At 44.0% G+C, this 23,977-nt stretch overlaps 3 protein-coding genes across 5 annotated transcripts in view; 2 read left to right on the forward strand and 1 right to left on the reverse strand.

Annotated features, from left to right (window-relative positions):
• Window positions 1–3,668: 3,668 nt before the first annotated feature.
• On the forward strand, window positions 3,669–9,359 carry LOC114773810 (ethanolamine-phosphate cytidylyltransferase-like). 2 transcript variants are annotated; one of them, XM_028965975.1, is made up of 11 exons: window positions 3,669–3,850; window positions 5,620–5,686; window positions 5,851–5,935; window positions 6,008–6,049; window positions 6,556–6,721; window positions 7,139–7,221; window positions 7,429–7,506; window positions 7,617–7,682; window positions 7,831–7,896; window positions 7,988–8,076; window positions 8,311–9,359. In XM_028965975.1, exons 1-11 carry the CDS (start codon window positions 3,745–3,747, stop codon window positions 8,423–8,425), a joined length of 963 nt encoding a protein of 320 aa, XP_028821808.1. In that variant the 5' UTR covers window positions 3,669–3,744; the 3' UTR covers window positions 8,426–9,359. The 2 variants fall into 2 exon arrangements, with proteins under 2 accessions (XP_028821808.1, XP_028821809.1); XM_028965976.1 differs by having other exon boundaries at window positions 6,583–6,721.
• A 7,700-nt stretch (window positions 9,360–17,059) lies between these two features.
• On the reverse strand, window positions 17,060–21,222 carry LOC114773807 (neuropeptide B-like). 2 transcript variants are annotated; one of them, XM_028965972.1, is made up of 3 exons: window positions 21,067–21,222; window positions 18,119–19,536; window positions 17,060–17,533 (listed from the first exon to the last, which is right to left on the reverse strand). In XM_028965972.1, exons 2-3 carry the CDS (start codon window positions 18,482–18,484, stop codon window positions 17,402–17,404), a joined length of 498 nt encoding a protein of 165 aa, XP_028821805.1. In that variant the 5' UTR covers window positions 18,485–19,536; window positions 21,067–21,222; the 3' UTR covers window positions 17,060–17,401. The 2 variants fall into 2 exon arrangements, with proteins under 2 accessions (XP_028821805.1, XP_028821804.1); XM_028965971.1 differs by having other exon boundaries at window positions 20,707–21,222.
• LOC114773806 (E3 ubiquitin-protein ligase rnf213-alpha-like) overlaps window positions 20,532–23,977 on the forward strand; it is a 35,764-nt gene continuing 32,318 nt past the window's right edge. Inside the window, 5 exon segments of the mRNA XM_028965970.1 lie at window positions 20,532–20,745; window positions 21,591–21,710; window positions 21,822–21,988; window positions 22,990–23,730; window positions 23,814–23,972. Coding sequence (XP_028821803.1) covers window positions 21,611–21,710; window positions 21,822–21,988; window positions 22,990–23,730; window positions 23,814–23,972 — 1,167 coding nt within the window. The 5' untranslated portion in view covers window positions 20,532–20,745; window positions 21,591–21,610.

Raw genomic sequence — 23,977 nt, forward strand, 5'->3', positions numbered from 1 at the left:
GTGTGTGTGTGTGTGTGTGTGACATCTTTATCTGCTGAAGCAGCTGGAGACGCGTACGTGTTTGCTGACCCCCCCCCCACCCCCCGGCCTCCGTCATGGGTGCAAAAAGGAAAGGAAAATGTGGCGGATTCCGGCGCTGAAGCGCTGGATTACTCGTCTTTCTCTGGGCGCATTCCGGCCGTTTCTGTCCTGCCGGCCGCCGTGCGGCGGAATGCCGGGGAATGCTTCACATGCCAGAATATTAAGCACTTGGGCCTGCGCCCACCCAACTGGCAGCTCGTCCTCGGTAAACACGGCTCGGGCCCTGAACTCAGAGGCCCCGGAGCCGACGCCACGCCGGGCCGCTTTGACATTTCCCGTATTCCGTCTTCGGGCCTCCACACAGTGTCGTTCCCTCGCCAAAGTCACAGGTTCAAACCCCGGCCTACCGCCGTCGTGTCCCTGAGCAGGACACCTTGACCCCTGAGCTTCTCCAGGGGGACCGTCCCTGCAACCACTGATAATAAGTCACTGAAGTTATAAGTTTTGTGTTTTTTGCAGGACGTCAGCAGTATCGTTATCGTATTGTGAACTGCTTGCACTGACGAATGCTCGACTTTAGAGGACTGAAAAAAGTCTAATTTTATCTGGAACTACATTTACATATTTACACTTACAGCATTTACCAGACGCCCTTATCCAGAGCGACTTACAATCAGTAGTTACAGGGACAGTCCCCCCCTGGAGACACTCAGGGTTAAGTGTCTTGCTCAGGGACACAATGGTACGTGGGATTTGAACTGGGTCTTCTGGTTCATAGTGTTACCCCACTAGGCTACTACCACCCTGTGAAATTTCCCCTGACAGGCCTGGGTTTTTTTTTGCAGATTTGGTAGAGTAAAGAGCCCTGGGGACACCAGTGGACCTGATGTGGGACCGGGGGACCTTTTTCCGTTTACGTTGTTCTACCAGACGCCCTTCACCTAAGAAATAAGCACCTTCTCAAACGGGCCGTCAAGCCACTCGGGGTTTTATTATGTTTTTTGTCTGCTTGTACCTTGTGACTCACAGGACCATGGCATACTTGTGACATCACACCTCACGCCACACCACTCACGTCCTCCAGCATCAAGGGGTCGAGGCGCGTTCCCTGTGACGTGAGATGCGGTTAATATTTCATCTGCCGGGTGACACACCTTGGATGAGCTTTGGTCACATCAGCCAGCGATTACTGCCACAGGTCTTGGGTTTCACCACCACAAGAAAGCACACACACACACACACACACACAACACACACACCACACACAGAGTAAGGATCTCTCTTACAACAGAACCCTTGCTGGGTTTGATGTATTTTGGCTGAAAGGTAAACTCGCATTTCTACTCACAGCTAAATTCTTTCTCGTGCAATTTTACGCTGGTTTCCATTTTGTAAGTTTCATTAGTTTAATACAAATTGTATTCCGCCATACCGTTGCCTCCATTAAAATAAGATAAGATCAATAAGCAATGGATCTTTATTGTCATGGTCACTTTTCAAGGAACAACGAAATCTTAGGTGCGGTCTCGACTGAGGCATGAGGCATAAAGTAAAGACAAATTATATATACAAATTATATTGGTAGAAAAAATATAGAAAAATACAAATTGCCACTGGATTTTTTATAGTCTATTTACAGTCTATTACAGCACAATTATCCCATGCGCAAGCTTACATTTCATTGTGCTGAAGTCATTTCTGGCACATGGCTTTAAGTGAAAGATTAATGTAAATTAAAATCCTAATGTTTTGTTTACACCACAACCTCCTGACAACCTTCTCACAGCTCTGTCGATATTCACTGTTTCTCGGCCCTTTCAGGATGAAGTGCATGGCTGCTGGCGCTGCCGTGTCCTTGGGGTAGGTGGACCCCTCCTTAAACGCGCTCACACTCGCGGCCCTGCTCTGTGCACTACAGAATCACTTCATTATTTTGCCCCGGGTTAACTTACGAAAACATTGTGAGCGAGGCAGAGGGCGGTGTATGTGCAATAGTACTTTTAATAGATAAATATATTTAAAACTGATTCACTTTAGACAGAAGTCAGTTGGACATGGGTCAGTCTTTTGCAGCGAATCAACGTATCTACTGGACAATCCTGACTTTTGGCCAGTTGACTGTGCTGAGTAGAAATGTACCCCGTGACACAACCTCTTGCCTTTGTGTCTGTCACTGCTGAGATCTGGATGCTGTGTTCTGTGCTTTCCGCAGCTATGACATGGTGCATTATGGGACACTCCAATCAGCTGAGACAGGCGAAGGCTATGGGGACTACCTGATCGTGGGAGTTCACACAGACTGGTGAGTATTGGCACACACACACACACACACCACACACACACACATGTAAACACACACCCCTAACATACATACAGGAAGGGTGTATTGGTATTATCTGCAGGACAGTCATCACCTATTAACACAACTGAAAAATGCGTTATGCTGATAATGAAATCGCTTGCCACTTGTTGTTGAGGGCTTTGCACGATTAATGCACGGTCTGTTGGTGTGGTATGTCCCGGGGAAACTTCATTGTTAAAAAGTAATTGAACTGTTTTGCCCTTTAAGTTGTTCACACATAACAGTATCACAGTATTAAAATGACATTTAATAATGGGAATGTTATGTTAAATGTATCCTTAATAAGGGATTTATCAGTGCTAACATAGGTGGTAGTAGCCTAGTGGGTAACACACTCGCCTATGAACCCAGAAGACCCAGGTTCAAACCCCACTTACTACCACCCCAGAGCAAGACACTTAAACCATAGTTGCTTCTAGGGGTGGGGCTGTCCCTGTACCTACTGATTGTAAGTCGCTTTGGATGAGGGCGTTTGATATAAATGCTGCAAATGTAACTAATAAGGGATTCTGATTATAGAAAATACATCTAAATATATTTTTCACAACTTACATTTTTTTAAATGTCACTTTAAAGGTCACGTGGCATTCTAAAATACATGGCACATGAACATATGGACATTGGATAGATTACTTTTTGGCACATAATTATTGTGTCTCCCAGACCTTTGAAAGTTATGCACAGCTAGTGACATAAACAGAATAATTTAATAATACTGGAAAGGGAGTTTGTGTAGTCAGGAACAGTTCAGCTTTAAACTCAAAACATTTGGAGAATGTTATTTGGAGAATGATTCAGTTGATCTTTTCTGCCAGGCGGGTCATTTATACTCTTTAAATTTATTTACACTACCAGTCATTTATGGGTCCCTATGGGTTTTTACATTATAGAACAAACTAAAGACAGAAGAAACATTGAGTTTCTCCAAGCTTTTGCTGAGCATTTCACACTCTTGTCTTCTCTCCACCATCTTAAGTTGGACAACAAGGACGTTTCCACCACTCCTGAAGGATATTATGCTGAACACTTATCATTCACTCATGTTTAATGAGCATCTCATGAAGTGGATTTTGATGATGACAATAGTAAATAAGCAGCCATGAAGAGGCGACTCTGAAAAAACAGATTCATCAAACATACTTCACTTTCTCCTGATTCAACAAATACTAAATATGCTTCTTGTATTGGATTCTTCAAAATGTCTCCATCTTAGTCTCCATACCCACCACAGAGTAGGTGTGTCCAAACATTTGACTGGTACTGTAAATATAACCTGAAAGTCTATTGAAATTTCCTGCCATGCAGAAGAGATCTCCAAGCACAAAGGACCCCCAGTGTTCACGCAGCAGGAGCGATATAAGATGGTCCGGGCCATCAAGTGGGTGGACGAGCTGGTGGAGGGAGCGCCGTACGTCACCACGCTGCAGACGTTGGACAAGTACAGCTGTGACTTTTGTGTGCATGGAGGTAAAGACACATGCCATTCTTTCTGCCCATCTTCATACTGACTGGAGCATGGGGTGGGGTTGCATTTTCCTTGATGGGTGCTGGTAGCTTAGTGTGTAACACACTCACCTATGAACCAAAAGACCACAGAGTCACAGGAGACACAGGAGGTGCCTGATAAATTGCACACTATGTAAATGTTGATTTTTACAGTAATTTGACTTAAATTTGGTTAATGACCACTAATATCTGGACCTGGAATAAAATCCAAGAGAAAAGGGATTTTTTTTTTTTTAGAAATAAGGTGCACGGCTGGAATGGAATTGGGTTGCCAGAAGGGGCGGTGCCAACCTGCTTGGTGCCCTGGGCAAACACCCCCTCTGGTCAATTTTTACAGAGAAAATGTGTTGGGCCAGAATGGTATTAGTGATACTATTTCTACACATCCTATTTTACCCTTAACAAAATATCTTAACAAGATATTTCTTTGGTCCAATGCACAGTTCTCATGTGAAATTTTCAGTGAAAACAGTGTTAGGCCACAAAAGTTTTTAATAGTTCAGGATATTGAGTTGGCACAGAGATCATCATCATATACAGATTTAACAGATTTATACAGTTCTTTATTTCTGAAACAGAGTTCCTGGCTGTAAGCCTCGCTGAACTATTTAGTATTTAAGGTGGGACTGACAATTCGAGTAAGGAGCTTCTTCAGCGTCTTGTTTTATTTGGTGAGCTGGATATTAGAATGCCGCTCCAGCCAGTCAGAGAATCTCCTGCCGCCCCCTCCCTCTGCGGCAAGCAGCAGGCACCCTTACTCCCTGCAAACTGGGAATAGAAAATAGATCGGTGCATGCAATCATGATGTCAGGGCAGCATGGACACGCACGTGGCAAAAAAAAATTTAAAATCCGATGCCCGTGATGTTGCCCTGGGCAACTGCCCATGTCACCCATATCAAAATCCACCACTGGTTGCCAGATACTAAGACACCAGCAAACCCAAGTATTTGGTATCTGTGGCAGTGGTGGCCTAGCAGTTAAGGAAGCAACCCTGTAATCAGAAGGTTGCCGGTTCGAATCCCGATCTGCCAAGGTGCCACTGAGCAAAGCGTTGTCCCCACACACTGCTCCCCGGGTGCCTGTCATGGCTGCCCACTGCTCACCAAGGGTGATGGTTAAAAGTGTGCTGTGTATCACAATGACAATCACTTCACTTTCCCTGTAATTCAGCGTCTCATTTAAAATTCTTCATCCTCAGACCGCCAGGCTGCTTTTGACTCTTGGTCCTTTTCCAGATGTCCCAAAGTGTAGTAACGGAATCAGATGATTGCAGTCAGTCATCACGTTGCTTCTGCTCACACGAAGAGAGAGAGAGGAATGCTTCCCTCCAGCCAAAGCCTTCATTTCAGGCCAACAGGTCGTGCCAGCGGACCGACGGGGTACAGAGACTGCTCTGGCAGCATTCTGGGGGGGAAAAACTCTGACAGGGTCTGTGTTGCTCCTGGGAGTCTGGAGTCTTGGCAGATTTTTGTTTTTGTCCTGGGTGTGCGGGAACCAGGTTCGGTGAGGAGGAGGTTCCCTACAGGGTTGCATGTGATTATTAATCAAATAAATTAGAATAGTAAAACAGTTCAGTAATCAGCCAGTGAGTCACTTTGACACACACACACACACACACACACACACACATAAGCTGCACGTCACACACACATTTTTAAAATAAGTCCCGTACAAATATGAGATACATGAATTTTCTCAAATTTGTATGTTGTTTTCCATTTTTTTTAGATGACATCACACTCACAGTTGATGGCAAAGACACATACGAGGATGTGAAGAAAACAGGGAGATACAGGTCCACACACACTATACATACAGAATATACTGTGCACTAGTTATACTGTACTATATACATGTATACAACGTATTTATTATGAATGCATTCAAATGAAATTTACTACAATATGTAATATGAGATATGTGTGCGTGTGTGTGTATGTGATTGCTTTGTATTTCTAGAGAGTGTAACCGGACACAGGGAGTCTCCACCACAGATCTTGTGGGTCGAATGTTGCTCATGACAAAGGCCCACCACAGCAATATAGTACGTACTGCTACACACACACACACACGCACATACACACACACACACACTCATACTTCTTTTTTTGTATAGGCCAGCTCAGACTACCAACAGCACACAGACAACTTTGGAAAGGTAGGCCTGCGTGTGTGTGTGTGTCCTTCTGTTCTAGTGTCCTTGTCACACTGATCTTGAGCAAAAAGGGTTTTGTTGTTGGTAACAACATGCACAAATACAAGGCCAAACACACCCCAATTAAAAGAAGTTTTTCACTTGCAAGCCCGCTGAACTGTGGGAAATCAGGAACTTTAACTTGGCAGCAGCTGTAGAACTATGTTGAACCTGTAATGTCCACCAGTGGGCGCTGTGGCGTCTTCCTACCTGACTTTTCAGTAGGCTAACTTCCATCATTTGGAATCTAATAGAATATTGACATTTTGAAGAATTAGAAGGAACCAGGAAAATCACTCTATTATATTTTAATAATGTTGTAGATGCACAGAAATATGCATGGTCACTGCATGTAAATATCCTTTAAAAAACATATAATTTATTAAATTAATTGGAAAAAGTCTAGAGTACACTGATTGTGTGATTATGTTGTTGTACAGGTCAGCATTAATTACTGCAACTTTGTCCAGTTTGTGTTTTCATCTGTGGGCTTTCAGGGGCCAAGGGGCAGCAGTCCCTGGACGGGGGTGTCTCAGTTCCTACAGACGTCCCAGAAAATCATCCAGTTCGCCTCAGGACAGGAGCCTCAGCCGGGAGACACCATCATTTATGTGGCTGGAGCTTTTGACCTGTTCCGTATCCTGCTGAACACCCTCTAACGCTAAACACACACACACTAAGGCAGACTGAGATGTCCTTATTTAACCAGAGCTACTGATCCTGTAGCTTAAGTGCAGAGTAAGAGATTGTCCAAGATATTCCTGGATGGCTTCTGGGTCCCTGGGTGATGATACTCAGGGTAGGGACAGTGGTGGCCTAGCGGGTAAGGAAACAGACCCATAATCGCCAAGGTGCCACTGAGCAAAGCACCGTCACCACACACTGCTCCCTGGGCACCTGTCATGGCTGCCCACTGCTCACCAAGCAGAGGACATATTTCGTTGTGTCACTGTGTGCTGTGCTGCAGTGTTTCACAATGACAATCACTTCACTTTTTTTACTTCACATTAGTGCCACAGCAATTGGTTACTTCTTTAATGGTCACATCTTCAGATATTGGTCACGTGGACTTCTTAGAGGCGGTGCATAAACTGTCTGAAAAACCATACATCATCGTGGGGTTACACTTTGACCAGGTGAGTGTCCCACCCTCACTTCCCCTCAATTAAACCAAGTACGTTGCAAACTTTCACTCTCATATACAATGGAATGCATTTTATGTAACAAGTTTATTTTAGAGAGAAATGAAAAAGTAGTAAAAAAATTTAAATGCTGCTAATCTCTAATGGATAGGCTTTATTCCATTAGACATAGTGTTGTGGTGAAAATTCCTATTTTCTCAGGAAGTCAACCGCTACAAAGGGAAGAACTACCCCATTATGAATATTCACGAGAGGACCCTGAGTGTGCTGGCCTGTCGAGTGAGTCTCCCTTTCTCAGTGCACAACACACACACACAAACCTGTACACCTCCGCTGCTGACTGCATGATGATGATGATGATGATGAATGTATTGTTCATATTTTCCCAGCATGTGTCTGAGGTTGTTATTGGTGCCCCCTACACCATCACTAAAGACCTGCTGGACCATTTTAAGGTAGGGCCTCCTGATAATATGCTTATATATTTAACAGACTGGGCTGTTGGTTTTGAAATTCAGCAAATAATGCACAAGGAACGGCTGCCTCGGAAAATGTTGTCTATATGTGTAACTTCTATCTGGATTGATGGTTTCCTGTATTAAGGTGGATCTGGTCTGCCATGGGAAGACGGAGGTGTTTCCAGACCGGGGGGGTTATGACCCATATGCTGTGAGTCGCTCGCAAGGACCAACTTCTAGTCATTATTTTCTATCTGCACTTTTCTTGAATGGTGTGTTGTGTTGATGTTGTGCAAATGCAGGTACCCAAGAAGAAAGGTATCTTCAGGACAGTGGACAGTGGGAACAGTCTTACCACCGATAACATTGTTCAGAGGATAATAAAAAACAGGTAAACACCCTCTCCCTAAACCGTTACATTTACGACATTTATCAGACGCCCTTATCCTGAGGGATTTACAATCAGTAGATGCAGGGACAGTCCCACTGGAGACACTCAGGGTTAAGTGTCTCGCTCAGGGACACAATGGTAGGAAGAGGGGTTTGAACATGTGTCTTCTGGTACATAGGCGAGTGTGTTACACACTAAGCTGCTACCACCTCAGTGTGTTTGTGTGTGTTTCAGGCTGCTTTATGAGGCCAGGAACCAGAAGAAGGAAGCAAAGGAGCTTGCTGTGATCCAAGCGATAAAGAGTCGGGAGGAGGAGAAGGCCAAAGAGCGAACGCAGGCTGTGGCGTAGGACACCGAGACACACCCTCACCTTCCCAAATGGAGATTTCAGAGACTGACTAACCCCTACAGACACACACAAACAAACTCTTGTACTGCAATGATGGGTGGCCAGTATGAAGGGAAGTGAAAACTTTCATCCAAAAGGACACTGATTCACTCAGGTTTATGACAGGAGAGTGCATGGACACACACACACAGAATGGCAATGCTTCTGTATACCCAAGTGAAAAAAAGTATAAATTCAATGGTAAATACCAGATTATAATTTAATGGGCACATTTGTACCTAAATAGAAAAAAAACATTTGCATATCTGGGGCCAAGGGACAGCCACAATGGCAAATAGCACACCTTTTGTATATTCCCAGCTGTATAGTCCAGGTCAGGTAACGCACTGACCAGTGATCTCTCCAAATCATGATGCCTCCCAACATACACATACTCATTTGGTGAAGCGTGCTCAATATCCTTCTTTTTTTTGCGATGTGCGATGCACTGTGCTTAACAGAAATTACTTGAGCCCACTTTTTTGGTGTGTTTTTTGGACAGTCGAGGTCCATGACCTCAGAAGGTCTCACACTGCCAGTAGCATCAATGCTAAGAAGAGGTTGTATACGGGCTGGACTGTACAGCTGGGCTAGGGCTCGGTTGACATTCTGGCTTGCAAACTTATTTGTATGAAACATTTATTTTGGTCTTTACCTTTGAAGTGGACACGTTTGGGTTTACAATGAAGGAATGGAAATGGAAAGAGTACAATTTATTGCATCTAAACCCATCTAAACACCTTTTGACCTGCAAAGTTGAATTTGAAACCATGCAAAAGCACACCAATATCAGTTGACCCAAAAGAAGCCTCGGACCTTAATTTTTAAATACTTTCACTGTTTTATGTATGCCTTTTCTTGAAGCTAGCAGATGCTAACAAATAACGAGAAATTGTCTTTAATGCAACAAATGTGTTTACTTTAAAATCTGGTGTGTGTTTGTGTGTGTCTGTGTGTACGTTTGTTAGACCAGTATTCTGATTCTATACACATGGCTATACAATTCTGATTCTATACAAGTGGCCCGTGTGTGTGTGTGTGTGTGTGTGTGTGTGTGTGTGTGTGTGTGTGTGTGTGTATATATATATATATATATATATATATATACACACACAACTGGACTGTAGTGTTGATCAACTCCATAGATGAAGTGTTTCTCTTGGTGTGTTTCCTCGTTCTTCCTGGGACCAATGGCATCCACTGGAGGAGACAAAAAAAATCAAGATATCCTAAACGAGCACAAGAGGGTGCTAGTTATTCAGATAAAAAAAAAATACATCTCACTGACGATATTGCACTGAATACCATCATGTCTGATTAGCACTGATGAATTGGCTTCTGCGAAATGCTTGGCTGTAGAGCAGGGTTTCCTAGCCCTGTTCCAGGAGACCCCCCTCCCCAGCCAGAAGGTTCTTCTCTCCAGCTGATTAAGAACTTTTAGTGCTGCGTGTGGCAGGCTGGAAGCACAGAAGGTTGGAATAACGAAATGCCAAATGGGAACATTCGGCATTTATTGCAGTGGCGAAATGATGCTGTTTTTTTTAGACCTAGCAATCATGTTCCTGGACACCCCCCCTTCCTTTTCCAACCATTGTCAGGTTATTGTCAACAGCCTAATGATGTACAAGGCAGGTTGAAAGCTCAGCAGGTTGGCCTCCAGGAACAGGACTGGGAGCCAAGCGTTCCTCAGACCTCAATTTGCTGCTGTGGATCAAATATAGATTACGTGGACATATGGGTCAGAGCAGATGAGAGTAGAAATATTTTGCCTTGAAATATGACCCAATTGAACTGAGATGCCTGCAATGCCAACAGTAGGTGGCATTTGCCTGGTCCACCTGGATCATTCTGGATGTGTAGACTTCAGGCAGCTTCTACCATGTGCCTGCCATGTTTATTTATAGCATTCGTTTTATGCACAGGTGTCAATGTTATAGATGGCATATCGGACCACTTTTTAGCCTTCTCCATCTGAAAAGCTGTGGGTAATATTTAAGAGCTCTTTTTTTTTATTTACAGAAATAATAATAGATTATATATTTCTCAAGAACAACAGAAGCATTGGTCAAAACCAGTGTGGAATAAAAAAATCAGTGTTCATCTAAAGTGTGTTTAAAACAATATGTATCTGATTGCTTTTTCATTTTTTCACTTTTTTGCAGCCTTTTTTATACCTTTCCCAGCAAGAGAAACATTTTCATGTATGCTCACAAAAGCCACAAATTACCAAGGACACAACTACTGGCCTGTTGTAAACGCTGTATAGATCTTGTTTTTCTTATGTTGTAGATGAATGTAAAATGAATTTTAAACTCATTAACCTCAATTTAAAAAATCTAATGGAAGCTTTTGCGGAGTACCCCTCTCTCCTTTAAGCTCAACTTGATGGCGTGCAGATGCAAGTGAAATGGCGGTTTTAATTGCAGTGTTAGAAAATGTTTTAACTGTCAAAGAAAAAAAAATGTGAGGACGCACTGGGTGTTTTGTTGCACTGTGTAACATGACTGTCATTTTAAGTGGCTAAACTCTGGGGTAATAAAAAAATCAACTGACTTGTCTGAGTTCCTCTAAAATTACATAACAAAAAAACAATTGAGCAAGAATGCAGCGGTGTAATAATTTCAAGTTCAAGTTGAGCTCTACTGTTATTTCAGCTACATACACGATAGACAGTACATAGTGAAACCTGGTGCTCCATGTAACAATTCAACAAAGTTACATACCGACATAAAGTGTACGTGTGTGACAGACAAACCAGCTACTTAAAGTGCGAACAGAGGACACAGGCAGTGCTAAAAATGTGGTCACGAAGGTGCAGAGTAACAATGTGCAAATAATGTAATAGAGTTTCAATTCAGTGAATTCACTGTATCCTTCGTTAGCCTTCAGCAATTTGTAAAAGTCTTTGACCTTGAACTTGTTTTGGTCTTTGTTTTGACTAGTCGCCCCTCTTGTTTTGTCTGCAGTCTTTATTTAAATTTAATTGATGCCTGTTTGGCGTGATGCTCGTATAATCTTTGCGTTTTGTCCCTTTTGGCTCTCGTCATTGCCTGTCTAGGTTACTTAGTCTCCTTGGCTGCTTTATTTGGGATCCTCGTTTGGACCTGTTTGTCTCTGCTGCTCGTTATTTGTTGGAATTCTGCCTTTTGGAACCCACCTCATGTGTTTGTGTCCCCCCTCAAACGTCTCCATCTGTGGAACTTTCCCACATTTATGTGGTCATGCACAGCTCAATAATAAATAAATAAGCCGCCAAATATTGGCAACCACTAACGAAGCATTATTATTTTTTAATACATTTTGAATTGTTTGATTGAGGCTACAATTTAATTAAGGGTTCTTGGAAACATCTATGTATGGACTTAATGTGAAGATGTTTTGGCTCAGTATGCATACAGAGAAACTGCATAATCATCTTCATAATCTCTGTAGAACATCTTCATGTCAGACACTTTTCTGAATTGGCAGTTCAGATGTCCTTCCCGCTGAGCCTGCATTTTATTTTGGACGTAAGTAAAGTTAACGTGTCTGACATCACTCGCACTCCTGGGAAAGGCATCTGAAGGCAGTGAATATTTGCAGCACAAATAATTCAACCTTGTTCATCGCATTTCTGCATACTCACTCTTTCTGGTCAAAAAAGTACATACTACATGTCCCCATATGTAATTTGCCATTATCCATCCATCCATTTCGTCCCTGCTTGACACAGGCAGAAAGACTAACGTATCATCATCAACTAATATGTAGGTTTTTGGTCTGAGTGAAGCTCCATATGAACAAATGGCAAGTATGTTCTTGTTAAAACACCCAGTCTAAAACCTTGCGCTCCACCATATCAAAACGTCAGCATTAAACCATTGGTTACCTTCAAATAAGTCATCAACATTTTCAATACCATAATGTACTATGCTATAAGAAGCGTGTTGGAAGGATAAAATGCTGTGCTTACTGACTCCTTCCTCTGCAGGTATTATTTATCTTCTAATCTAATCTACATCTTCAAATGCAAATGGGGACCATAAGGGATCCTCGTACCTGAAACAATGGGATGAAATTAAGATGTGAAACGTGTAAAATGTAACTTTTACAGCTAATCTTGTCTGAATTTATTTAGTCCACTGGACTGCAGGAGACTGGATTTGAATCGAACCTCATTATGAAGACCAGCGAACAGAAGCATTTCCGTTCACATTCAATCCAGAGCAACTTACAGTTTGTAGTTACAGGGGCAGTCCTGCTGGAGACACTCAGGGTTAAGCGTCTTGCTCTGGGACACAATGGTAGTAAGTGGGGTTTGAACGTGAGACTTTGTGTTCTTCTGGTTCATAGGCGAGTGTCTTACCCACTAGGCCACTGGGCATTTCACGGATGTCCACCACTAGCCTCTCAGGGAGGGTGGTGAGAGATAAAGGAACGTGCTGGTTCACACTTCTGGCTTTGTGGGTTTTTGGTTGCATGGCTGAGTCTGTCAATAGTAGATCAAACAGTGAGGAGAACTGTGAGGAAATCGGGGATTTAAACTGAAACTCAAACCAGCAAAGGGAATCCAAAATACCAGGTCCTTCATTTAAAAACTTTTCATTAGAACAACAATAAAAGCGTGTACGTAGACCATATAGACAATATCTGTCATTATAAATGATATGGCGATGTTAAAAAGCTCAAACCATGTGTTAAGCCATATGCTTGTCTGGTTTGTGCACATTCTGATATTGCAGTTGCAGAAAGTAGAAGTTCGACTGAATCATCTGGATTGGCTAATTGGCAATTACCTGGATTCTTCTGCTAGAAGCTGCTGTGCGGTGGCAGCTGGCAGCAGAAGTAAAAAAATTCTCCTCAAAAGTAATCAGCATCTGCAGACATCGGGTTCTGCTGCAGCTTTGGCTGTTTCTGTGCGTTTATGATGCAACACAGGTGCACCGGTGACCTTCAACCTCACACTGGTGCCTGGCGATGAGTGGTGGCGCTCGGCGGGAGGGCCGCCCTGTGTGCGAAATGACTCTGCTGGCATTTCCAGTTCAGTCAGAGCTGTGGGTCTGTTCACAGGAAGGAGCGTCGATTAGCACATCCAGTTCTCACACGGTTGTGTTTTCACGCGGTCATTTTGAGGGACGTCAGGTGACATTGTATTGATTGACTGTTGAGGGTTCATTTTACTGTTTTCAAACTTTTTACTTCATTTTATTTTCCCAATACCTTGGGGCGTCAGAGCTCCAATTAAAATCTCTGGCCTTTCTCACTCTACGTGAGCTCTTTGAAGACCTCCATGCAGCTCATCTCCGCCCTGGTCCGGCTCATTTAACAGCCACTGCAGTCCTCACACGGAGTGACGGTGACGAGAAAAGAAGTGTGACACTGGCCGAAATGTGAGTGTTCTTCAGCTTGGAACGACACAGGCTGCAGCAGCACAGTTCTGAATGAATTATGTTAAAGTTTAAAGTACTAGCAGCTTGCAGTGAGGGTCTTTTCCTGGATCAGAAATTGGAAGCCCACACCAGGATTTTATGTCAACCATAAAAAGTTAATCATAGACCCACTGCCCGGCTTTTTTGTGTCCAAATTATGCAAATTAGGCAACCACTGGATTTGTCGGGAATGCCAATTTCTGTCTATTTCGCTTGTGAGCAAAGGTGTAAATGGGCGTCACTGCTGTTTGTCATTTGGCTTAATTTTAACACAACAATGCTGGGATTTTGATGATGAAAAATCGAGTGAAATATCATGACAATGTGCCTCAGAGCATGGAGCACGTGCATTTCTTTCAAATGGGTCTTGAAAGAAAGGTCTGTTGTTGGTCACAAATTGCTATTTCACTCATTCATGCCTGTCTCACTTTCTCCCTCAAACACGCACACAGCCAGTTCTGCAGAGTACACCAGCTTGGGGGCCATGGGTACATTTATTCAACTTCTTTCTATAGATGATTTTTTTTTCTCTTTCTAAGAAAAATAACTCTATGTCATGTAGTGTTAATAATTCACAGATGGCTCATACCTACACACACAGATGTGCGTGAAGAAAATGACTCACTCCAAGAAATCCAAGTGAAAGAAAGCCAGTGTTTGCATTTAAATGTCTTTTCTGTGAATGTGTTAGTAGTTATGGTGAAATGATGACAGAAAGCGACAGAGATAAACGGATATAATTTTATGGACACAGGACTCTGCAACACACAGCTCAAACATTCCCTATTTCTATCAATTATAGAATCATTTTTTTCAGTTCTTTGACTTGTTTTTAAATCTGTAATATTTGTAATATGTGTTGCTGTTCTTAATTAATTTTTGATCATGCTGCTGGAGTTACTGTAGAGGGGAGCCTTCCCAAATCTCAACACACACCTGTACCACACTGAAAAATGCATGCTCTCGATCTGCCTGCTGGCTTCGGGTTCCACCTGCTCTATGAATAATGTCTGCGTCCTGAAGTTTCAGGTGGAATTAAAACAGCGAGAAAGTTCTCACACTTTATCCTCCCTCCCTCTGCCATCTCTCTCTGGTGCCTGTTGCAAGCATCTATCTATCTTTCTGAGTTAATATGGTAAAATTGAGTAAATCCGATCCTTACAAGGAAACTGACCACTGGTAAGCTGATGAAACTGGATTGCATTTCATTCCATCTGAATGTTTTCTAATTATTCATGCCCTCATAGGAAACAGTGGAATATTCATTCAACTTCAATTCTAAATTAATATCAATCATCATTTTATTTGGAACTGCCATTATATTCATATGTCGTTATCTATATGTCGGATGGTATCATGCAGGGGGATGAATCAGATGGCTGAAATATTGATGAACGGACCATCTAAGTCCCTGTGCCCTGTCTCCATAGTTTGAAAATGAGATAAAATGAATGAGTAAATAAGGGGGATCGGATTGTGGAATATAGAATTCATTGTTCCTTGGTGTAATGTGTGCAACTTGCGGCCTGTCCTGATCTACCGCTCTGCCTCGGGCGGATGATGAGAAGGAAGGAACTCGGGGTGAGATGGGGCCTGCGGGGCAGTCATAGCTGCTCACACCTGCAAATGGGATACGCCAGAGATGGGAAATAAAACTCGGCTACGTGTTACTCCCCCAGGCCTGGCTGGGACTCCCACACACACCCACACATTTAATTTTTCTTATTTATCCGGCGGGTCCTGTGGTATCTGTCCAGGAAAAAAAATATTGCACACAGACTCACAAGTGGTGTGATGTCATTTCATGAATCCTAATTAATTTTACCGGGTAGATAGAGCAGCCTGTGAGGGAGCAGCACAACACACCGGACGAAGGTCGCCCTGGTCTGTAATTAGTGCGGATCTGTATACGGCAGCGGCCAGAGGGAGCCGAGGAGGCGGCTTTAACCGCCACGTTAATTAGACTCATTTGGGCGGTTATGTGTCAGTATGTGAGTCACCGGCGGTGCCTCGGGATCGAGGGGGGAAGGCTGAACGCCAACTGCGTGCTGGGGGTAATTATTGCTCAGTTTGTCCACGTAATTAACTGTCGTGGGTGTCTTTCATCTCAGAAAATGACGGAAAAGTAGCCAGTTGTGCGTTGATTCTATGCAGCTATTCCATGTATTTCCTGAGTAACATAGAAAAGCTTTGACATTTGTTTCTGTGCTATGACATTTCATGGCCATGAGGGCCATAACATTATGACCCACGTGATGTGAATTATATTGAAAGTGAAATGATTGTCATTGTGATACAGTGCAGCACAGGACAGCTTTTAACCATCACCCTTGGTGAGCAGTGGGCAGTGTCACATCCCCATCCAGGGGTTGGGAAACATGACAACAAACAAGGGGAGTGTGTGACAGGGAGCTTTGCTCAGTGGCACCTCAGTGGCACCTTGGGATTCGAACCGGCAACCTTCTGATTATGGGGCAAATTCCTTAACCGCTAGGCCACTAGACTGATTTAATTTTAGGTGAGATAAATTAGGCAACAAGCGTACGGATGAAAAGGCTTGAGAACACACAGTTGTGACTGGAGCTGCCTAGCCACAGGCCAGTCATGGTGCCCTGCCTGCAAAAACCTTGGCTATAAACCAGAAGAGCACAAAGTCCCAGTTTTAGACCCCACTAAGTACCATTGTGTACCTGAGAAAGACACTTAACCCAGATTGTCTCTGGGGGGGACTGTCCCTGTCACTACTGATTATGCAGTGTGGGAAGATGCAGTGTGGGGTGAAGACACTTTAGGACTTGCAGTCATGTGGATTTTACTTTGATACAAAGCACCTTCCTAAACACTGTTGCACTGGTACAAATGACCAAAGCAGTACCTACTCAATGTTAGGCAAGTGGTCATTCTGTTATGGTCAATATGCACCATTCAGGAGGAGAGCGGTGTTAAGACCACACACTTGTAAGCAGAAATTTTTGTCATGAGGAGAAAATGTTGGGAGGGGTGACAGAACTTCCCAACATTTTCTCCTCATTTTTGTTGCGACTGCCACAATGTAGCTGACATTTTTTTTTATGTGGGTTTTATTTTATTTCTTCATTTATGTATATTGCTCTTGTCTTGTGTTTTGGCATGTAAGTGCAATAATTGCATAAGCAACTTAATTAATAAAGTTTTCTGAATCTGAAGATTTTGTATTTTTGTGTTTTAATCACATCATCAGAAATTCATTCATTTACAAACATGTGAACTGTACATCCATGCGTCTGAACACACAGCCTTCACATTGACCTTGACCTCCCCATTTAAAGTGATTATACAGAGTTATGAGGTGGAACCAGACAGGTGATATGTAGGGACGGACCAATCAGATCAGCGAAGCCCAACTCTGTTAAAGAGCCACCCTGTCCAAACCGGCAACCCTTCCTCAAAGCACAGATACGTCACCAATAAAAAACACTACAGGTTACAACACAATCTGGTCGGTGGCCACGATTGGGAGATCGACAAGCGTTCATTATTCTGCAGGGCTTCATGCGCTGCTGTCACAGTCCCGAGAGTCCAGCGAGAGGAAGATGTGGCCCGTGCACAGAACCAGCCCAACATCGTCCTTCAGCAGCTCGCAGCTCTGCAGGTCTGGAGATACGTCTCTGATGCAGACTGACTGAAAACAAGCAACACAATTCCTTTCCTGTTATATATATATTATATATATATAAAACCCTAACACATAGAACACACATGTAAATATATAATTACATATATAAATATAATTTGCAACAAACAATTTTGTTTTGGCCCAATAATGAGTGTGTGAACAAGTGAATTATATTATGCAACAGTTGTGAAAAAACAGCATACAGTAAACGTCCTGAGCCCATTTTACTATACGCTTATCAGGCTGTTTTGACCCAGCTTTATGAATATTTGAAATACTAAAGAAATGTTAGTCACAATAATTTTATGCAATACTGTGTATTAACTTAATATTATTTCAATCCAATCCACTTACTTTAGAATTATAAACTAGCGTTGTTGAAGAACGTACTTTAATTTTTTCAATTACATTTATTATTAATTTAGCATATTACATATACTTAAGCCTAAAAAAGTTTGATAAAACAATGCCAAATAGTTTATTTTTTTCTTTTTAATATTCTACAGAAATATTTGCAATTGAACTGTATTGAAATCTGGAGGTGCTGAACGGACAGCTCCGCTCCTCCACCCAACCTGCTGAAAGCCTCACCGCGCTCCTGAGCTCCTTCCCCACCAGGTTCTCCGCGGACCCGTCAGACTCCGGCGACGTGCGTCGGGCGTGGGGAGACCTCCGCAGCCCGGACAGCAAGCCCGACGCCCGGCCGACGGAGTGGAAGCTGGGGCCGGTCCCCTGCTTGTACCACGCCTCGGCGGGGCTGGAGGTGGACAGCAGCGCGGAGAGGAGCCAGAGCAGCAGAGCCGGCGACCTGACGGATGCGTGCATGACGGAGGGCGCCTGGAGACACGCTTTCCCCCGTCCTGCGGTCCCCCTTTTTATAAGGAGCGGGGGCTCCGGCGTTGCCAGGTGTCGACAGAACTCCCCCGCACATATCAAAGAAATGTGGATTTGCATCATGAGTCACATCATTTATTGTACGTGCATGCGCCAAACTTTTAAGTTGGACACAACTTGTCACAACTCTGACGTATCAAAATCAGGTAATAAATTAACCAAACTGATGCAAAAATAAGTAAGTAAATAAATTCTCAATAAACAACGCTACGTAAAATATTGACGATATTAAATTAAAAAAATCTCGTGAGGATTTGCATGGATTTTTGGAGGTGATTTTGAATTCAGATCCAAAATTGCGCCCCCGGGTGGTGTTTTTTTCAAAACTAGCAGTTTATTTCTTTTCATTTCATTTTGCTGCATCAGACCATCCCACACTTGTAAACGAACTTTTAATAATGATTTTGAAGGTGACTAAGATATACAATTTTAAAGTTTGGGTTTCATTACATCCCACATACTTAGTTGGAAGCTAAAGTGACTCACTCACTCACTCAGTGTGATGGGTTAAATGCAGAGGACAAATTTCACTGTGTGCTGTGCTGCTATGACAAGTGACAATCACTTCACTTTATGAGTAAAAACAAGGGCAGAAAAATCACAGGGCAGCTCAAATATGTTTTAACCACTTCCATTTACATTTACAGCATTTACCAGACGCCCTTATCCAGAGCGACTTACAATCAGTAGTTACAGGGACAGTCCTCCCCCCCTGGAGCAACTTAGGGTTAAGTGTCTTGCTCAGGGACACAATGGTAGTAAGTGGGATTTGAACCTGGGGCTTCTGGTTCATAGGCGAGTGTGTTACCCACAAGGCTACTACCACCCTACACACCACCTTAAACTGACTAGTTTTCCATTAGCTGCTCTCTTACCGGTGGTCGGGTGATGTGCAGCAGCGTTGGTGGCCCACCCAGCCCATTAATCTGAGTTTGCTTCGTTGCTGCTGCCCGGACCAAAGTTCGCGGTGAAAACACCACTCCTTAAAATCAATGTTTGGTCCTACACAAAGACCCAGGGTACGTCGCTGCTGTGCCGATACAGAGTCGTACAGATGAGATCTCATGTGGCAACACTTTGTCCGAGGACTTAGATCAATGGAATTGAACGTGCCTCTAAAAAAAAAAAAAAAAAAAGGGCTAACATTTGCTCATTTTGTTCTTTGTTAAGATTTCTTTCAGATTCGTCTGCCAGTCACTGTGGTGTTGACGGCACCGAATCATCCAGGGAGCGAGAAAGCTTTCACCGGCTTTGCTGATGTAAGCTATGCTGCCCTTTGACCCCAATTGTGTGTACCAGAATGCCTGAGCTCCCCACATGATTCACACCTCGAGCGTTCAGTGATTCTTATACACAGCATTTACCAGACGCCCTTATCCAGAGTGACTTACAATCAGTAAGATTGTGGGGACAGTCCCCACCCTGGAGCAATTTAGGGTTAAGCGTCTTGCTCAGGGACACAATGGTAGTAAGTGGGGTTTGAACCTGGGTCTTCTGCTTCACAGGCGAGTGTGTTACCCACTAGGCCACTCCCACACAGTTTCTACGTTTCACGAACACATCCGATCGCTAAGGCCCAGAGGGCTTCGGTGGGAACATGTCCCCTCTCTGCTGAGTCACAGTGACCGAAAGTATTTTACTCCGGTATCCCCCCACCGGGAAGTCCCCCCCATGTGCAGCTTATCTGGATCAACCTGGCCAAGACGCTGTTATTCCTGCAGCAAATGCTGAGCAAGCCACAGCGGCACCGTATCAATAAAGTAAGTAGGAGGGTCACCGCTGAGTAGAGATGTTTTAATGACAAGAATCAGCATTGGAATTCCCTGAAACTTTCAGTTCCTCCTGTTCGATGTCACAAGGCTTCATTCGGACTAAAGGTCACCGTGCAGCTGCTTTATAGCTGCGTAGTAATTTTATTTTTTATTTTATTTTACTTCACTGGTGATTGGCCCAACTTTATCCTGTTGAGGTATTTGAGTTGTGCGCAGTAACAAGTGCATCGGACAACAGCGCCCGGGTCCGATTTATTCATGCAATTTGACAAAATGCGAGTGCAAGAAAACAAAAAAACAAAAAAACTTTGATCCATCCGGAGATTAGGGTGCGCCCGGCAGCCCGGGTCCCCCCGCTCGGCTCGGTGTCGCCCGCAGCCCGGAGAACGCCCATTTCCAGGGAAACGAAACGAAACGAGCACCGCAACTCGTCTTCCTTCCGCGTCGGAACACGGGCGGCGGCGGCGGGCAGCGGCGGGGTCGCTTCCACGGCGGGCCGGGCTCGGTACTCACGGCATGGGACCCGGCTGACTTCCTGTCAACAGACGCCAGGTGAAGTGCGAAACGCCGCGCCTCGGTTATGGCGTTTTGTACTTTGTCATCTAACGGCGGGCGTGTGGAAGTGTGGCTGCTTTCCGTGTTTTTGCGTGGCGTTCGAAACGCACACGCACCAATATATCTAAATATGTGTAAATGTATTTTTTTTATTGCACAGTGTTGGGCCAACTCGACACAAACGCTGCGGCTAGCGCGCTAACGGCGATGCCCGCCAGATCTCGCGAGACTACGGATAGAAACTGGCTTCTGGGGGGGGGCAAAGTATACATTTTCATGTCACTTCTCGCTGAAAAAGTGACGTGTGGCGACGCTGACCTTTCATCCTGTCCGAGGATAATATTCCAACTTCCATAGTCGCCTGGCGCGCTAATAACACTTTAACAACACTTTCGCGCGGCTTTTACTGCGGCTGCGTGACTCGCGTCGGGCGAATGTTTAAACCCAGTTTACAGCCCACACGAAGGGAATCGCCCGGAGCTTCCCGGTTATGTCCCGCCCTTCTCCGCCATTGGTCAATGGTCCAGCAGGCGGACTCTGATTGGTCGAAGTCCTAAATCGATTACAAATTTCAATGTCGATAAATTGTGTGTGTCTGTGTGTGTGTGTGTGTGTGTGTGTGTTTTGGTCACGTGTCTTGCGCCGTGTGCGGTCAGCATTCGTTTTTTTTAAACAGGTCTTGTGGTTTTTTTTTAACCTCAGTTTGTCTCGAAAGAGTTTCGTTCTCTATTCGCTGCGAATAGAAAGGGAAAGCATGCGGGGTGGTTTCCGCTGTCATGACTCCACGCCCCACCTGAACCGACACTGGGAAACGAGTTGATGTTCTCTCGTTTTCTTCGCAGACGACGGTGAAGGCTGCAGGATGAAGTGCAATGGCTGTGGCCACCGATGTGTGGAGAAGAAGGCCAAGTTTTGCAGCAACTGTGGTGGAAAGCTGCAGGATCCCACCACACACACTGCCGGTAAATACTTGAAATCGCCTCCTATTGCACAAATATGTGTTGTAGTAGTCAGTTAGTAAGTGCATTGATCAGTTCTACTGTGTGCATGGCCACAATTTTCACTTTTCCCAGGCTCTGATGTGTCAACGCAATCAATGACATCAAAAGAAGAGATCTCGGGAGTGATAAGTGACTCGTCACTGGATAACCAGCAGACTGTCACGTCTCCGAAACGTCCCCATGAGGAGAATAGCTCCATCCCAAAGAAAAAGGTGCATATTTCTGCTATGCATTTTGAGGTATGATAACCGAAGGGGCATTGAGTGAAAGGCCATTTAACCTTTACGGGAGGAATGAGTCAAATAATCTAAGTTGTTTAAACGATTGTCTTGTAATATATGCAGAAGAAAAAGTTTAGTTTGGCATATGTATACTTACATTTACATTTACAGCATTTATCAGACGCCCTTATCCAGAGCGACTTACAATCAGTAGTTACAGGGACAGTCCCCCTGGAGCAACTTAGGGTTAAGTGTCTTGCTCAGGGACACAATGGTAGTAAGCGGGATTTGAACCTTCTGGTTCTTAGGCGAGTGTTTTACCCACTAGGCTACTACCACCCTGACATATACTAATTTAATCATTTGTGCCCCCTTGGTTTGTCCTCCCTAGTTATACATTACAGGCCAAAAGTTTGGACACACCTTCTCATTCAATGTGTTTCTTTTATTATCATGACCAGTTATATTGGTAGATTCTCACTGAAGGCATCAAAACTATGAATGTGGAGTTATTTACTTAACAAAAAAGTGAAAACTGAAAACATGTTTTATATTCTAGTTTCTTTGCTCTGATTACTGCTTTGCACACTCTTGGCATTCTCTCGATGAGCTTCAAGAGGTCGTCACCTGAAATGGTTTTCCAACAGTCTTGAAGGAGTTCCCAGAGGTGTTTAGCACTTGTTGGCCCCTTTGCCTTCACTCTGCGGTCCAGCTCACCCCAAACCATCTGGACTGGGTTCAGGTCCGGTGACTGTGGAGGCCAGGTCTCCACTTTTTGTTAAGAACATAACTCCACATGTGTTCATTCATAGTTTTGATACCTTCAGTGAGAATCTACCGACGTAAATGGTCACGAAAATAAAGAAAACACATTGAATGGGAAGGTGTGTCCAAACTTTTGGCCTGTACTGTATGTGTATTGATTTCATCTTGGTTTATCCTCCCTAGATATATGTCTGATCAGAAAATTTGCTAAAAAGCTGTATGGCTACTGACTCTCAACATTCTCTCCTATGCAGAGAAAAAGTCGAAAAAAAAGGAAGAAGAAGGGGGACAAGATTGGTGGGGCTCAGTCGCTGACCTCTGACCTGTCAGACATTTCCTTAAATGACAATCAGGTAACACAGTCTGGCGACGGCGGGGATGCTGACGATGACTCGGACAGTGAGGATTCAGGGATGGATGAGGCGCCCGACCCTGTCCCTGACAGAGGTGACGTTTCTGAGAAAATAGACCTTCGTAATGTCGAAGACACTAAAGTCCAATCTGTGTCTGACACAACAGAAGGGAACATGGTGGATGATCCACCATCCAATATCACCGAAGATCCTGTCATCCAGTCCCAGGTGGAGATGGATGATGTTGAACAAACCAATGTAAATTTGGGTGCAGGCCCTGCTCCTTTGGACACAAAAACAACCACCAATGACAAAGGCAAGAAGCGTCCCTTGTCAAACCGCTCGGAAAAAATTGCACCCCAGGCTGCTCAAGTTTCGAAGGGACACTCCCAGAGTCTGCCAGAGCAGCAACAGCAGCCAAAGGGCTCCAAGGACAAGAAAGATGATTCAGACAAAACCCAAGAATCTGTGGATCTTGCCAAACCTACAGAAAATCCAGCCGCAAAGGTAGAGAGCAATAAAGCAAAACCTACTGAAAATCCAGAACATGCCACAAAGGGAGAGAAGAATAAAACAAACACCCAAATGGTTTTCGGGCCACAAAGCCAACCTGCAGCACGTCAAAAAACGTCGGACACAAAGGTGCTCAAGTGTATTGTGTTACTTTCATACTGCGTTGATGTCGTAGATGTAAACACTCACTTTCCCCCTTCCACTTTTACCAGCCATCCGCAGCAGGACAGGCCCAGAGCCAGCAAACTAAGCATCCCAAGACCACCAAGGGCACGAAAGACCCCTCAGAAAACTCCCAAGCACCAGTAGACCAGAACGCCAACCTTACAGAAACCGAGCAGCAGCAAAAATCAGCGAGAACGAGCCCAGAGGTGCA

This window comes from Denticeps clupeoides, unplaced genomic scaffold, assembly GCF_900700375.1.
Source record: "Denticeps clupeoides unplaced genomic scaffold, fDenClu1.1, whole genome shotgun sequence".
Lineage (NCBI taxonomy): Eukaryota > Metazoa > Chordata > Actinopteri > Clupeiformes > Denticipitidae > Denticeps > Denticeps clupeoides.

Coding starts and splice junctions, on each gene's coding strand:
- LOC114773810 (XM_028965975.1), top strand. CDS start 3,745: ATGGTCCGGGCCATCAAGTGGGTGGACGAGCTGGTGGAGGGAGCGCCG. Junction 3,851..5,619: donor TGACTTTTGTGTGCATGGAG/GTAAAGACACAT, acceptor CATTTTTTTTAG/ATGACATCACACTCACAGTT. Junction 7,222..7,428: donor TGGGGTTACACTTTGACCAG/GTGAGTGTCCCA, acceptor CTATTTTCTCAG/GAAGTCAACCGCTACAAAGG.
- LOC114773807 (XM_028965972.1), bottom strand. CDS start 18,484: ATGATGCAAATCCACATTTCTTTGATATGTGCGGGGGAGTTCTGTCGA. Junction 17,534..18,118: donor GGAAGGAGCTCAGGAGCGCG/GTGAGGCTTTCA, acceptor GCTTGTTTTCAG/TCAGTCTGCATCAGAGACGT.